The 17,876-nt window shown below is 35.9% G+C and overlaps 1 protein-coding gene across 14 annotated transcripts in view; it reads right to left on the reverse strand.

Moving 5' to 3' along the window:
* FARS2 (phenylalanyl-tRNA synthetase 2, mitochondrial) overlaps nucleotides 1–17,876 on the reverse strand; it is a 538,848-nt gene that overhangs the window by 345,501 nt on the left and 175,471 nt on the right. For all 14 annotated transcript variants that reach the window (XR_009604835.3, XM_060614894.1, XM_060614886.2 and 11 more), the window contains one exon: nucleotides 10,206–10,365. Coding sequence is in view for 13 of the 14 variants with exons in the window: in XM_060614894.1 (XP_060470877.1) it covers nucleotides 10,206–10,365 (160 nt within the window). In the remaining variant the exon portion in view is untranslated. The remainder of the gene's footprint in view (nucleotides 1–10,205; nucleotides 10,366–17,876) is intronic.

Below are 17,876 nucleotides of genomic sequence, written 5' to 3' on the forward strand. Positions count from 1 at the left end.
ACTTTGAACAAGAAGAACAAAGTTGGAAGGTTAAATTCAAGGCTTGTGATGTAGCTACTATAATGAAAAAAGTGTAACATTGAATCAAGATAGACAATAATAGATGAATGGAACAGAATATAGAATCCAGAAATAGATCCAAACATATACATTCAATTGATTTTAGACAAAGGTAGGAAGGCATGGTTACTTCAACAAATAGTGCTGGATATCCATATGCAAAAAATATATAATCCATAGATCACACCATATGTAAAATTTTTCAAAATAATGACAAGCCTAAAAATAAAACCAAAAAGTATAAAACTTCTAGAAGAAAACAGAGTAGAAAAATCTTTATGACCTTGGGTTAGTTAAGATTTCTCAGAAACTACATGAAAAACATATTCCATAAAAGAAAAAAAATAATTAAATTTCATCAAAATTAAGAACCTCTGCTCTTTGAGGGTCACTGTTAAAAGAATGAAAAGACAAGCACAGAATGGGAGGGAGGGGCGGGTATCTTCAAATCACATATCTGATAAAAGACTTGTCTGCAGAATACATAAAGAAGCTTTGAAAATCAATTTAAAAAATTTTATTGGGAAAAAGGTTTGGAAACTTCACCCAAGAATACATAAATGGATAGCAAATAAACACATGATGCTCAGCATCAGTAGTCATTAAGAAAATGCAAATTAAAATCCCAATCAGGTATGACTATATACCTATTAGAATGGCTAAAATTAAAATGACTGACCATACCTAGTATTGCCAAAGATGGGAAGCAACTTCTATCATATACTACTAACAGAAATAAAAATGGTTCAACCACTTTGAAAAACAGTTTGGCAGTTTCTTCTAAACTTAAATGTATACCTCCTATTCATCCATTCCATTCCTACATATTTACACAGGAGAAATAAAAATATATGCCCATACAAAGACCTAAACCTGGGTGGCTCAGTCAGTTAAACAGCCAACTATTAATTTCAGTATGGGTCATGATCTCACATCATGAGATCGAGCCCCGCACTGGGCTCTTTGCTAACAGCGAGGAGTCTGCTTGGGATTCTCTCTCTCCCTCTCTTTCTCTGCTCCTCTCCCACTCAAAATAAATAAACAAACATTTTAAAAAAGAAGAAGAACAAAGAGCTAAACACAAATATTTATAGCAGTTTTATTTGTAACAGTCAAAACCTAGAAACAACCCAAATGTCCATCCACCTAGATGGATAAACATATTGTGAGCTGTCTGTACAATATAACACAATTCAGCAGTAAAAAAGGATGAAGCATTAATACATGCTGCAACATGGAAGTATCTCAAAATAATTATGCTCAGTGAAAAAGGTCATGATCTCACAGCCTGTGATTTCGAGCAAATAGGGCTCTACCCTGAGCTAGCAATAAGAGCCAGCCCCACACTGGGCTCTGTGCTGACAGCTCAGAGCCTAGAGCCTGCTTTGGATTCTGTGTCTTCCTCTCTCTCTGCCCCTCCCCTACTCGTGCTCTGTCTCTGTCTCTGACTCTCTCTCTCTCAAGAATAAACATTAATTTTTTTTTAATTTTTTAATTTGATTCAATTTTAGGAACAAAGTAGAACTAACCACTATAAACCTAATTACTATTCTCAATCGCTTTCACTTCAGTTATATTAACAGAGATTCATGGATAGAGAAAAATGTGAAAAGATATGGAAGATATGGGATCCTCATTACCATTACAAGTGACTTCACTCTTGACTAAGTCAACATACACGATACAGAGCCCTAGGATGTTTTGGTTGGATGGGACAACATGTATGTTGGGTTGACAAGCAGGTTATTTTGGGGGTATCAATACCTATGGAAGAAGAAGGTGGCAACAGGTTGGAACAGAAGAAGTCAATGAGCTGCAGTCAGGCCCAACAAAGCCTTACATAGCTCTGGTGCTTAGCCCATCAAGACTGCCCTATAGTGGGATAGTGGGGTCGTGGGTCAAAATGCTGGGCCTTTTTATTTCTGCCACAACCAGTCTTTGGATGTGGGCAGCCCTGGGAAAGGCATCTCCTGGGGCAACGAGTCTGCCTATAAGCTGAGGCAGTCCCCAAAGGAGCTGACAGCTGGAGGCCATCTGCACTCTCATCAGGAGCATCCTTGGAGGGGATCCTAAGACACGTATCTCAATGACCATCACAGGTCTTTTTTATCTTAAACAAAAGATAAGAGAAATTACTTGCCCACGGCAACATATCTAGTCAACAGCAAAGGACACAATCTGTTTCTTCTTCAGACTAGTTAATCTAACTTGTGCTACAGTCCAATGGTTTCTAAAGGGAAAATCCAATGTTTAGCAAGACTGTACCAAAGAAGGCCTGTAAATCCTATGAAACAGAGGGTGAAACCAAAACGTTAGTTATCCTAAACCCCCACCTCAGCTGCTCTGAAAGAAATGATTGGCCAAATAGGCTACAAAATATTGGAGAAACAATTTAGAAATGTTTAAAATGACAGCAAATGCCACAAGCATGAAAATAATCTAAAGGGTTATTTTATTCCTTTCTAATTCTAAACTGGAAACCTCTCTTAGCCTTAGGATGCTGGCACAATTGAAATGTTAACAGAAAATAATAAACTGCTCTGGAGAGGCGGGGGGAAAAAACCTGAACTAAAGCAGCTGTAATAACAACAAATTGCCACAAGGAAATAGTATGTTCTAATTTTTAATTTTGCTTTTCAAGAACAAAGGAATATGATATTAATAACAACATCAAAAAAGGGGGAACGCAAGCTTAGACCATAAGCACAAACATAAAAAGTCACTAAATAATTCTGAGGGGCGCCAAGGTAGTAACTACTCATTAACTAATTAAAGAAAGATGGAATTTGAAGTTTTTAAATGATCTTTGGTGTCTATAATGGAACTGAGTCTGATGTGGCAAATAGGGCTCTACCCTGAGCTAGCAATAAGAGCCAGAGTAAGGCTCAGAAATATTCAGTCTCAGAAATATTATCTTTTCAAAAGAGCCTACCTCTAACATGGGCTTGGAAGTCAGGCTGATTAGGCTAAAACCCAGGCTCAAAACATTTCCAACTATGTGAACTTCATGGTAATGCATTTCTCTGTGTCTAGGTTCCCTTGTCTAAAAAGAACAGAAATTATAATCATAGATGTGGGTCAAAACAAAAAGATCCTTGTGCAGCATTTGACACTGTTAATTATTATCTCGATCACTGTCACTTATCATAATTAAAACTATTAGTAATCTAAATGACACCCAGGTTGTTTGTACCTGTATGGTTTACCAAGGTATTTTTCAGAAACTAGCAGACCTCCCCCCTAAAAATTAAATGACCCTCTGAAATGCCCAGTGTAATAACATGGCACTTCTGTTCAGAGTGCAGAAGAAACAGCCAAGAGTCTTGAGGGAGTAGTTAAGATTCAGTGTGAACACCAGGAGAGCACACAGCACCTGTTTTCTCTTATACATACCCCTCGCCCTTGTAGTTCATAAAATGGGTCTGGATTTGGCTCACCTTCCCACCCTGCTTAACATCTACCCTGAGAAGAATCTTAGCAGATGTTATAATCATACAAACACACCTGGGGACAAACTCACTCCCGGAGATGGCTCCCTTGGCAATACGCATGGCAAAGATACACCAGGGCTAGGTAAGATGCATCTTTAAGGATTTTCAGGGTATTTGGCTACTGGGTGAATGGGGTTAAAAATGATCTCATAGCTGGAAGGAAAGAAAAAATAAAAGGCTTTTATCAGATAGACTTTAGTGCACTGAACAACATATATTCTCCAAGCAGGTGGATTTTTTACTTCAATGCCATTCCACAATTCTGTCAACTCAGTCTTATAAACAAAAAGTAAATTTGAAGATTTATAAAACAGTACCTCTGATCTGTAATGAAATCTAAAACCTAAAAGTCAAGGCCAATAGGTTTTTAAAAATAAAGAAAATGTTTGCCTGAAATAGAGAAGTAACAACTTAACTGCTGTTTCAAAAGTTAATATTCTTATTCTAATATTCAGAAAAGTCATACACTTCAGAAGTGGTTTTTTATGAGGAAAATTGCTACCTGGAAACTTTTGCCTCAAAGCACAATTTTGAATGGCATTCAAATACAAATATTAAAAATAAAAACATAAAGGAAATCCGGCACTGGATGCAAAGTTCCAAGGTCCCTGGGAAGGTTTTATAATCTACAGAGGGTCTAGAACATTTTTTTCTTTTTAAAATATTTGCTGGTGTTCAGAGAGGACATTAAGGCTTCCATCAACCCCAATACGACTGTTATGTCAGTCTGGTATAAAATCACATCTCATTTCATTAGACAAAATAAAGACAAATCAACCATAACTACTGTTCTTTGATTGTATAATATTTCCTCATAAAAATCCCTGTTTTTACTGCCTTGTTTTAATTTTTCTCCCTTTCCTTAGTCCTTCATTATTTTTCATATTTACACATTTATTTAACATTTTCTTCTTACAAGGCACCTTTCACATATGTTATTTTATTTTATTCTCATGGGAAACAAGTATTATTATGTTGGCTTTTAAGAATTAGAACACTGGGGCCTAAAGCACTAAATGGCCTGTTTAAGATTTTAAAGTGGATGAAAGAGAACTTAAGTTTAATTTTTCTGCACACTACCATTTCTCAGTGGACATGAGATTTCTCAGTTAACCATTTTTCTTCCTTTCTTGTGCATTTTTCATGCCTTAGTGCCATAACCGCTATCTGCTTACTCTCAATGACTAGAGTCAGCCCTGATGTCCTCCAACCAGGAAGCTCTCCTGGAGCACATGCTCAATCTCAGGGGAGGTCCCTCTCCTATGTGCTCTCATGACACTTTGCGTTTCCCTGTGAGAGGGGTCAAGATTCATGGCTCCATGAAAGCAGAGATTATGTCTAACTCATTTAGAACTGTGATGCCTGAAATGTGCTGGAAATCCAAGAGTCCTCCCTGCTCAGAAAAATAAAAACCCAGCCCCAAAGAGAGTTTAGATGAGCACACAGAAGAGCGTCTGCTTCGGGACTCAGCCTGTGCACCAGAAAGCTTCCTGATCGGAGGCCACATGAGTAAACACTAGAGGGTAAATAAGAATTATCCAGTTGAAGGGTGAAGGGGCTGGGAGGCCTAAACAAGGTGAGGGGGGAAGACAAGAATAAAAAATAACAAAGTAGGAGAAACACAAATACTGGCATTTAAGAAAGGAGGCTACCTGCCTGTTTAGAACCACTCAGTTATCTAACCAGGAGGCAGTTTCTGAACCTCACCAACAGCAAATCCTTTGATGAGATAAATGTGTCACAAGGCACAAATAAAGAGGGTTCTAAAAATGATTCTTTCCATAGTTTGACAATGGGAAAAGTCAGATGACCATGAACCTTTCTGTAAAGCGACTAGAGAAGGATTATGATCTCCCTCAAATACTACAATCCCTTCTACCCTAACTTGCCTTGAAAATGGCCTAAACAACACAGCCCATCTCTCCTGCGTTCTAGTGTTAAATAGATAATATTACTGCTAAAAATGTCACAAGTCCTTTATTTTATCATGGAAGTAAAGAGAAGCTGGCTATAATAGGATTTTCCTATCAACAATCTCACTCTGAAACTTGTTTCACTACTACATTATTTCATTTAAATACAAAATATTGCATAGCAAGCAACAGAAATAGAAAATAGCAAATACCCATGTACCCACCATTCAGTTTTATGAAATCAAAACATTTTGTAATATTTAACTTCGTATCTTTTTAATTTTAATGAAACATTATGAACACACTTGGAAGCCTGGTTTGTACCTCCTCCCTATATGATTTTTCACCTCCTAGAAAAAGACATTAGCATGAAGTTGATGTTCTCTTTTTAAAAATACATATATATATGAAGAATATATAGGATTATTTAGTGGTTTCTTAAATATTACATGAACTATGCATCCAGCAATTGAGATATTCTAACAAACCTTGCTAAAATAGGGCAGCAGAGGCTTAATGAATTATAACAAGAATCTCTATAAATATAATTTGAACTCGCACATAGGTAGGGAAATCTGGAGGTGCAAAAACATAGAGGTCAATTAAAAGTCGTAAGGGAGCAGTCAAGTTCCAGCTGGGGGAATGGTAACTAAGACTCCCACATAAGGCGTGCACTTTGTATTACAATCTGTTTTTCTATGTCATCGCAAACACTTACAAATGTTAGAATTTTAGGTTTTACACATGAAAAATGACAATGAACAACTGGTGGCTTTCATTTGCTTTTCTTTGGTACTAATAAGGGTGAATGTCTTTTCATATGTTCATTTGTCATTCTAGCTACACCGTTTGTCACCTTCACGAAATGTTCACCCATTTCTCCCTTAGGTTGACTTTGGCTTATTTATTTGGAGGACCTCCTTATATATGCTGAATGCTTACTTGACATGCCACTGTACTCTTATTATAATGTCTAAAATAAAAATGATTGACCACATCAACTATCATTGAAGACACAGAGCAACTGGAAGTTTCATACACTATTGAAAGGAATATAAAATGGTACAACCACATCAGAGAATAGTTTAGTGGCTTCCTAGAAAGTTAGAAGACAACTACCACATGGTGTAGCCATTCCACTGCTTTTACCAAAGCAAAATAAAAGCATACATCCTTACAAAGACTTGTACATGAATATACAAAGCTTCTGCATAGAGCTTTACCTATAATAGCAAAACACTGGAAATGATCCAAATCTCAATCAACGGGTAGATGAATAAATAAACTATTGAATGGAATACTGTTACATAAAAAAAAAATGAACTATTAATATACACTCCACCATGGATGCTCTTAAAATAATTATGGTAACTGAAACAAGCCAGGCCAAAAAGAGGGGAAAAAAAAAACAGGGTACACATCATAGCATTCCATTTATAAAAATCTAGAAGGTATAAATTAATCAATAGTGACAGAAAGTAGAAAAATGATTACCTAGGGTGAGGAAATGTGAGGAAGGGCAAGAAGGAGAGATTACCAAGGTACAGAAGGAAAATTTGGGAGTGATGAACATGTTCATTACCTCAACTGTGATGGTGGTTTCATGAGTATATACACACATCAAAATTGATGAGAGTGTGTAAATATGTTTACTTTACTGTATGTCAACTTAGCCTGTATACTTTAAACATGTATAGTTTATTTTATATCAATTATAACTCAATAAAGCTGTTCCTTAAAATTTTGTAGTAATAGTAGGAGAATAATGCTAATATCATCCTCAGTGGGAAAAAACTGAGCCCCCTAAGGTCAGGAACAAGACAGGGATGTCCACTCTCACCACTGTTATTCAACATAGTATTGGAAGTCTTAGCCTCTGGAATCAGACAACACAAAGAAATAAAAGGCATCCAAACTGGCCAGGAGGAGGTCAAACTTTCACTCTTCACAGATGACATGATACTCTATATGGAAAAACCAAAAGATTCCACCAAAAAATTCCTAGAACTGATTCATGAATTCAGCAAAGTTGCAGGATATAAAATCAATGCACAGAAATCCGTTGCATTCTTATTCACCAAGAATGAAGCAACAGAAAGAGAAATCAAGGAATCAATCCCATTTACAGTTGCACAAAAAACCATAAAACACCTAGGAATAAACCTAACCAAAGAGGTGAAAAATCTATACACTGAAAACTATAGAAAGCTTATGAAAGAAATTGAAGAAGACACAAAAAAATGGAAAAAGATTCCATGCTCCTGGATAGAAAGAACAAATATTGTTAAAATGTCAATAACTACCCAAAGCAATCTACATATTCAGTGCAATCCCTATCAAAGTAATACCAGCATTCTTCACAGAACTAGAACAAATAATCCTAAAATTTGTATGGAACCAGAAAAGACCCCAAATAGCCAAAGCAATCTTGAAAAAGAAAACGAAAGCAGGAGGCATCACAATCCCAGACTTCAAGCTATACTACAAAGCTATAATCATCAAGACAGTATGGAACTGGCACAAGAACAGACACTCAGATCAACGGAACAGAATAGAGAACCCAGAAATGGACCCACAAACATATGGCCAACTAATCTTTGACAAAGCAGGAAAGAATATCCAATGAAATAAAGACAGTCTCTTCAGCAAGTGGTGGTGGGAAAACTGGACAGCGACATGCAGAAGAATGAACCTGGACCACTTTCTTACACCATACACAAAAATAAACTCAAAATGGATGAAAGACCTCAATGTAAGACAGGAAGCCATCAAAATCCTCGAGGAGAAATCAGGCAAAAACCTCTTTGATCTTGCCCGCAGCAACTTCTTACTCAACACGTCTCCGGAGGCAAGAGAAACAAAAGCAAAAATGAACTACTGGGACCTCATCAAAATAAAAAGCTTCCGCACAGCAAAGGAAACAATCAGCAAAACTAAAAGGCAACTGACAGAATGGGAGAAGATATTTGCAAATGACATATCAGATAAATGGTGAGTAGCCAAAATCAGTAAAGAACTTATCAAACTAAACACCCAAAAATCAAATAATCCAGTGAAGAAATGGGCAAAAGACATGAATAGACACTTCTCCAAGGAAGACATCCGGATAGCCAACTGACACATGAAAAAATACTCAACATCACTCATCATGAGGGAAATACAAATCAAAACCATAATGAGATACCACCTCACACCTGTCAGAATGGCTAACATTAACAACTCAGGCAACAATAGATGTTAGCGAGGATGTGGAGAAAGAGGATCACTTTTGCATTGTTGGTGGCAATACAAGCTGGTGCAGCCACTCTGGAAAAAAGTATGGAGGTTCCTCAAAAAACTAAAAATAGAACAACCCTACGACCCAGCAATTGCACTACTAGGCATTTATTCACAGGATACAGGTGTGCTGTTTCAAAGAGACACATGCACCCCCATGGTTATAGCAGCACTATCAACAATAGCCAAAGTATGGAAAGAGTCCAAATGTCCATCAATGGATGAATGGATGGATAAAGAAAATGTGGTATATATACAATGGAGTATTACTCGGCAATCAAAAAGAATGAAATCTTGCCATTTGCAACTATGTGGATAAACCTGGAGGGTATTATGCTAAGTGAAATTAGTCAGCCAGAGAAAGACAAAAATCATATGACTTCACCCCTATGAGGCCTTTAAGAGACAAAACAGATGAACATAAGGGAAGGGAAACAAAAATAATATAAAAACAGGGAGCGGGACAAAACAGAAGAGACTCAAATATGGAGAACAAACTGAGGGTTGCTGGAAGGGTTATGGGAGGGGGGATGGGCTAATGGGTAAGGGGCATTAAGGAATGTACTCCTGAAATCATTGTTTCAGTATATGCTAACTAATTTGGATGTAAATTTTAAAAAATAAAAAATAGAAATAAATTAAAAAAAAGAATAGTAGGAGAATAAAACAGAATCCTAACCATGCTAGGCTTCTGTCTTCTAAACATCTTTTCCAATACAGGTCAAAAATTTTTAAATTCCCCTAACCTTCTTTTTACATCTTTCTAAAAATAAGCAAAATAATATCTCAAGTAAATTAGAAATAGTGAGAGGGATTGGGGGCATCATAGACAAAAGGTTATCCTGGAGATATAATGGAGAGCAAGGACTGAAGTGAGAATCCAGGTCTTAAAAAGACTGTTCTTCCTCCAGGAAATCCAGGAAATTCACTGTTAACCTGTTTGCTATTGATAGTAGTAATCTGTATGTCAACATAGAAAATTTTCCACTGGGCCCACTCACATGGTTGAGAATCTTGCCCCATCAATCCAAGTCTGACCTAATGATAGTATGGTAAAAGAATAACACTAATCAACCTATACACTTTCTCTGCACTGATCTTAATCCATTCTCATTCTTATCAAAGGTTGTAATCATTTTTCCTTCTCAAGCTAATTCCATTTTCATGTCCTCTGGCTCCACAAGTGAAATGAACCAGCAAATCTGTAAGTTCTACTTCACTGAGGAACAGAACCACTAAACCACAACTTAGACCAAAAAATCTAAACACAACTAGCTTTTTTTTTTTTTAAAGTAGACTCCATGTCCAACGTGGGTCTTAAACTTATGACCCTGAAATTAAGACTCACATGCTCTACAGACGAAGCTGGCCAGGCACGCCAACACAACTAGCCTTAATGATTTCAGAAAGATGGTAACTGTTAAATATTTAAGCTCCCAGAAGACAAAGGCAGATGAGTACCTACCATCTCCAAAAAGATGTGTCACAAGCCTGGTAAGCGTTTGCTTAAGGTCAAATTCAACGAGCTTTGTGGCCTCCATGGTATGTGTCTCCTGTTTATAGGCAGAACGAGAACTCTGTTCAAAGAGCTGCAGGCTTTCTCCATCCTTTATGCCAGTAAATAACTGCAAATCAAGAGGAATAAGATAAATAAAGTAAAATAAATAAATAAATAAATAACAGTATCCTGGTCAGTCTACATGAAAAAAACATAATATGAGAATAAAATCCATTAAGTCTTCTAGCCAGTCAACATACTGGAATTAACATTCATTTGGTACCTACTCTGAACAAAGCACTATGCCACATGTTATGGAGAGTCTTCAGGGAATTAAAAAACACTGTTATGATCTTTTCTCATCTCTTCATTTCAGTTTGGCTTAATTTATAGTCATTTCCTCAAAACAGACCTTATCCTCAGTGCTAATACAACTACCACTGAATCAGGTTTTCAGACTCTAAAATTATATCCCTACATCCTACAGTGTCCTTACAGTGTGACCTGAGACTAGGTAAGAAAGTATAATCCAAAAATTAAATTCTGTAATGTTCATGAAGTCAGGAAGTATGCCGGGCTTTGCTTAACCTTGTTATCACCAAAACCCAGGACATAATTTTGCCATTTACTATCCAGGTAAACACAGGCAAGTGTTATGGTAAAGAAATCTTGGGTAATGATTTGTGAAGTAGAAATAATAATACTAAATTAAGATACTTTGTGATAATTAAAATAATACATGAAAAGCATAGCGTACCTGGCACATTGCAATGCCTAAAAAAAAAATGTGATTATCATCACAATCATCATTTTTTTATTATAATTTATTGACAAATTGGTTTGCATACAACACCCAGTGCTCATCCCAACAAAAGCCCTCCTCAATGCCCATCACCCACTTTCCCCTCTCCCCCACTCCCTATCAACCCTCAGTTTGTTCTCAGTACCCAAGGAAAAAAATAAAGTTACAGAGAAGAAGGGAGGCAAACCATACGAGACAATCATCATTATTAATCACAGCTATTATTAGTCATAAGCTGCTTTACCACAAAATAAAGTGTCCCCATCTTTAACAAAATAGATCTTCACCTGCTAGGAGAGGACTAAAGATGGAGAACTGAGCAAATGAATCTATTATTCTTTCCACCTAATGTCCCATGAAATAATTTTTTTTAATGTTTTAATTTAAAAAACTGAGTCAACTGCTGTTTCTAGTAACATTGGGGTGAATAATTAGAACCAAACCTCCTCATATTTCTACTAAAACATACAAAAATTCTTAAAAGTATAGAAGTAACACAATAGAGAGGAATTACTTAAAATTCTACAAGAAAGCACAAAACCAGAAAACAAAACCCAGCATAAGCCAGAGAGAAACACTGAGAATATCTGCATCTCCAAGTATCAACTGAAAAGGTGAACATTGGTCATGACAGCTTACCATGACAAGTAAGGTTAAAGTGAAAAGCCACAGTATCTGACCAAGTTGGGTTATCAAATAAACAGCCCTAAAGCACTTCCCTCATGATAAGGATGAATACAATAGTAAACCAGTTCTTGTCAAACTTATAGTCAAGGCTCACATTTACCTGGGCAAGACAGAGAACCTCAGGCTGTGAAAATGGACTAAGGCAATTACAGACTGGTAGCTCCTCTAAGTGCCAGCAAAATCAAATGAAAATCTCAGAAAAAGATTCTACTATCCTATAACTCAAATTAGTCCTATGAGAGCTGAAGACAGTGCAGCTGCCAAAGTCTGTCTTTCAACACTTACTTTAACAGTAACTTAGAACAACAAAAAGAACAAATAAAACTATTAAACACCATGCTTTCATCACAAAACAGACAATGCCCAACTTTCAAAATGATTGTAAGTTAAAAAGGTAAGGGGGAGAAAAATTGAGGGAAAGAGAGAACAGGGGAAGTAGTGAGGTACTAAGTTTGATCTAAAATAGCCACCAGAAAGAGGAAGTGACCTTAAGTGTGAAACTGCTATGACTATTCTAGGGGATGTGACTAGGGACCACAAGAAAAGGACTGAAAAGCAAGCCCAGGTCAAAGTGACACTCTTCCAAAGGCATGGTTACAATGGAAGAGAAAAAGGTGAAAACAATGAAAGATATCCTTTGACAACTGAGGGGGGAAGAGTAAAAGAGGCAAAAGAGAAAACTTAGGACTCCATAAAATAAAGCAAATCTAAAAACTTAAGAGGATTTATAAAACTATTCCCAACCCACTTTACCAAAAAACAAACAAAAAACCCAAAACAAAAAATTCCACTAAAGACTACACTTCGCCACACTAACAGAAGAGGGCACCAGACAACTATAAATTCTTCTAAACAACCCAAACCCACAAAAAGTAACAGAAAAAAATGAAATAAAGCTACAGAGAATTATTACTACCCCCTACCCCAGAAAATCAGAAAACCATTCAAAACAGATCAATAGATGAAAATCTAATCCTTTCCCCCCTCCCAAAAAAAAAGTCAAGAAGCAGAAGCAGAAGAAAAAGAAGAAGGTAACATACTACTTGAAAAGCAAATTTAATACACTAAACCAAGCATTTGGAGTACAAATAATTGCTTGAGTCAGAAACTCAAAAATTAAGAACAAAACTGTATGAAAAGCAGGAAGAAATGAAAAGAGAGTTGACTGAATTCAGGAAGGAAATAGAAGAAAACAATCTCAGAATGGAAGTCTAAATTGCAAAGTATGCAGGAGGTAACAGCCTCAATGAGGATTTAATAAGGGGCATTAAATAAAAGCAGGAAGACAACCAAGATAAGAACAATGAGGTGAAGAAAGAAAAGTCTGAGAGAAAGTGGTGGAAATAGAAGCCATGCAAAGAAGGAATAACATATATATAATTGGAAGTCCCTAAAAGAGGAGAAACAAAACACTGGAACAGGACTAATGGGCACCAGATAAAATAAGCATCTGAGAAAATGCACCTAGGAGGACAAAACACAAGACATATCATGGGAAAAACTCTACCAGACTTCAAAGATAAAGAGGAAAAATCTCTTAGGCCTCCAGGCAAAATGACCAAATAAGTTAGAAGGGCAAAGCAATTAGATTCAAATCAGACTCTTGAAAACAACATACAAAACAGGGCAACAATGCAACCACATTTTCAGACAACTCAATAATAAAAAAAATTTTTTTTAAGTATGGACCAAGAATTTTATATCCAGCAACACTGGCCTTTGAGCATCAGGTCTACATAAAAAGTTGTAAACATACAAGAACACAGGGGATTTCACATTAATGAGTATTTTGAAGAATTCAGCAAAGAATAAACTTTATTCAAGCACAGCATAATTGGGAAATATTCAACTAAAAAAGAAAAACTACCACATTAATGATGAATAACACATTAATATATAAAATTGTAGATTTGACACTAAACAAAAGTAGAAATAACAGAACAAGAAATGGAAGGAGAGGGAGTAGAAGTGGCAAGTGGAACATATACACATTGGTTACTGTATACACGATAAGTAATGGTTAAAGAACACTTTAAAACAAACTAGCAAGTTAAATAAGAAAACAGTGAAATAAGAACATTTAAAAAGATGTAAAAATAAAAGCTACTATTAAAACAAAAATATGAATCTTTCTAAAAGGCAAAAAATTAATTCAAAAGGAAAAACAATAAAACAAAATATATCTGGTGGACAAAGAAATAAGCTGAATATAAAATAACCATAACTACAAAATACAATTGTGGAGTTGAGACCAAACATATCAGGCATTATCAATACACGTGAATGGATTTGATTCACCTCTTAAAAGAAAAAAAGAACAAAAACATTAAATATGATCACAAAGTAGGACCCAACTAACTACGTGCTGTTTACAAGAAACACACCTTAAATAATGTTAAAAATAAAGGAACAAAGTAGAGTATAACAGGCAGAAACAAAAAATTAAGCACAGTAATTACGAAATTAGAAAAGGTAAAATTCAACCAAAAAAAAAAAAAAAAACCCACTAAACATGGAAAAGACATATTAATTATCAAGTTTGCAAGTCATTATGAATACACAGTACTAACCAATGTTTACAAATCAAATAAGACAGAAATCACACTTATTCAGAAAAAATCCATAGAAGAAGTCCATTTTCCAGTTCATGGCTACTGTGTTGGGAGTCCCTAGAATCTTTGGAATCTCCCCGGGCCTCCAGCAGCATGATCATCTTTGACATGGCTCTGGAAGCTATTATGAGCAAGCAGCCTAGTGGTCAGCCTGGCAAAGGCACACCAGACCCCGATCCTGAGTGGTCACCACCAGTCTTCAGGAGGTGCTAGGCTCATCAGAGTCCCACCATTACCCTCCCTGTAGACCAGGCAGGATGCAGCAAGCAGAAGCAATTGGGTTCTTTCATATCAAAACAGCAAAACATTTAAAAGGAAGTTGAGAGAACCCCACTCTTCGCTATCCAAGACACACACAAGCCTTCCTGACACACTATAATCACGTGCGCTGCACCACATGGAAAATAAACTCTAAATATCCGGCAGGGGCGGGGGGGGGGGGGGGGGGAAGGAGAGGAAGAAAGGGAAAAAAACTAAAATCCATAGGAGATGAAACACAAACACACTTAGAAACACAAATAATATAAGAATTTAATATACCATTCTTACAATAAAATCAAGTAAACAAAATCAACTTAAGAAGATAGAAGAGCTAAACAACATAACTAATAAAGGAAAGTTGATAGCCATATACACATATCTCCCCTGACAATATAAAATACATTTTCTTCTTAAAAACTCGGCAAAACATAAGTACTCTCCATAAAGAAGAAATATGAAGTATGTCCCATTATAAGAAATAATAAGCTCCATTCTGACTACAATACTATAAGCTAAAAGTCATTACCAAAAAACGAAGAGAACACACAGGCCCTTCTACATGGAAACTGAAAGAAAAGAAAAGGAAAAAAAATCTTTCAGGCAACAATGGGACAAAGGGACAATATCCAAATACATAAGAAACTTTTTAGAAGTTGACAAAGGGGTAAAACATCACTAGAAAAATGGGAAAAAATACAGGAATATACAATTCACTAAAAAAAAAAAGAAAACAAAAGAAAAGAAAGAAATGAAAATGACCCTTAACATATGAAACCTATTCAAAAGAGAAATGCCAATTAAAACACTGACATATTATTTCTAATCTATGACACCGGTGGAAATGAAAAAGCAAAACATATTCTTTTCGTGAGGCTTGGGAAAACTTGTATTCACACAGACTGTTGATAGAAACAGAAACTGGAAGAACCCATTTGAAGGCAAATTTGGCAATATCTAACAAAAATTACATTCGTGTTCACCTCCTGACCCAATCATTCTACTTCTATTTACCCTGAAGATAAACCTCCGGAACCAATACTTATGTTCATTGTTTTTGTTGTAACATTATTTGTAACTACAGAGCACTGGAAACAAAGAAATGTCCATACATAAGAAAAAAGTTAAATAAACTATGGTCTATCCATACAATGGAGTACTTTGCAGATACAACAAAGAATGAAAATCTCTGAACTAATACACAATGATTACCAAGATACACTGTTAAGTGAAAAAGCAAAGGACCAAAAAAGCATTTATCATATGCTACTTTAAAAAAAAAAATCGATTTTGTGGCTTTTCATGTAAAAAAAAAGGAAAATAATAAAAAATATACACAAATCTGTTCATTTGTATAAAATAAAACTGAGCAAACAGCATCAAAAGGATGAATTGAAAACTAAAGAGATGAATTTCATAAAGGAAAGGAGGTGGTAACACTGCAGACTGGGAAGAATCAGTGAATGGAAATGGAGTCAAGAGAAGGAGGTAGTAGGAGTCGGGGGATGAGACAGAAGTAAGACTTTCTTAAGTAAACTTTTTTGTATAGTTCTGACATTTAGAATCACGGTAATATTTTGTCTACTCAAAAAATTTAAAGTAATAATTAAAACCCACCCAGATGTGGTGAGAACTCAAACTGAAATAATAACAGCACTAATTCTATTCTTACTAAATGACACTGCCACACTGAAGAGGGTAGAAAAGAACCAACCAAAGTAAATGTGAAAAATTAAATTTTAACTATTTTGTTAGACACAAAATTATTACAGCAAATATTGTATGTGCCAACGTTTCTGAAACTATCTGATGTTCATTCTAGAACTGATCAAGTAAGCAAATACATTGTGGGTAAGGAGAACCAGGCAATTAACTATCAAAAAAAAAAATGAGCAGGAAGACTAGAAAGACTTATGTGATAATGACTGGAATTGGAGGTATCAATATGAATTCATATTTTTTACACATATACAGATAAAAAAAGAAAAATAAAAGTGCATGTAGGGGCAGCTGGGTGGCTCAGTTAAGTGTCCAACTCTTGATTTCAGTTCAGGTCATAATCCCATAGCCATGAGATCAAGCCCCGTGCCCCTCACCAAGCACCTCACTAGGCACGGAGCCTGCTGGGGATTCTCCCTCTCTCTCCCTTTCCCTCTACCCCTCCCCTGCTCAAGGTCTCTCTCAGGGAAAAAACAAAACAAAAAGTACATGTACATACACTTACATGTATGTATTGTCCATTGAGGGGACCTAGAAACAATGACCTTCCACTAGCAATAATGGCACTCAAGCCTGGGTTTCTAAACACCATTTTTTAATGAAAAAGCAGCGCTCCTTAAAGAAATGAATGATTCCAGGGCTGAGGCAGAGAGAACACACCATGAACCTGAGATATAATGTGGAGCCAAGGAAGGATGAAAACGTGTCAAAAGAAATAGGAGACTGTTTGAAGGTGCTCCCAGTGGTCAAATTGGGGTCAACTGAAAAGCCAAATAAATCATTCTAGTAAGGAACTATAACCCACAAAATAAATAAATATCCACAAAATCATACTGATATAAATAGGTGAATAAATACATATAAAAGAAGGTAAAGGCTGGCCTTTCTAATAACAAAATTCTAAACAATAACTTTAGAAGAAATGATGGATTAAAAAAAAATGACCATTTGGCAAACACCAAAGTAGTAATCATTTCAGGCAATAATTCTCGATGAATTCTAAAGTTAGTGGGGATAAATATATTGAAAAAGAGGATATTTATATATAGCTTCAAAGTATTCTCCCACAAGAAACTTATTAATTGCAAAGGGAAGGATAATTACTTTATTGTGCAGAAATCTAACAGATGCCATATTTACCAAGTGATCAAAATTAAAAATTATACATAATGACACCATGTGCCTTTTAATTTAATACACAAATAAGGGCACAAATAACTTATAATATATATAATATATATAATATTACATATATAGTATTATAAGAGCACAACTTATAATATATATAATGCATATAATATTACATAATATGTATATAATAGTACATATATATAATATTATGTAAATACAGTTACTGTCCCCAAAATAATTACACAAAAAATCAGCAAGGAGTGTCAAGTATTCCTACGGATAAAAATAAAGCATTTTTGGGGCGCCTGGGTGGCGCAGTCGGTTAAGCGTCCGACTTCAGCCAGGTCACGATCTCGCGGTCCGTGAGTTCAAGCCCCGCGTCAGGTTCTGGGCTGATGGCTCGGAGCCTGGAGCCTGTTTCCGATTCTG

Source organism: Panthera onca, chromosome B2, assembly GCF_046562875.1.
Source record: "Panthera onca isolate mPanOnc1 chromosome B2, mPanOnc1 haplotype 2, whole genome shotgun sequence".
Taxonomy (NCBI): Eukaryota; Metazoa; Chordata; class Mammalia; order Carnivora; family Felidae; genus Panthera; species Panthera onca.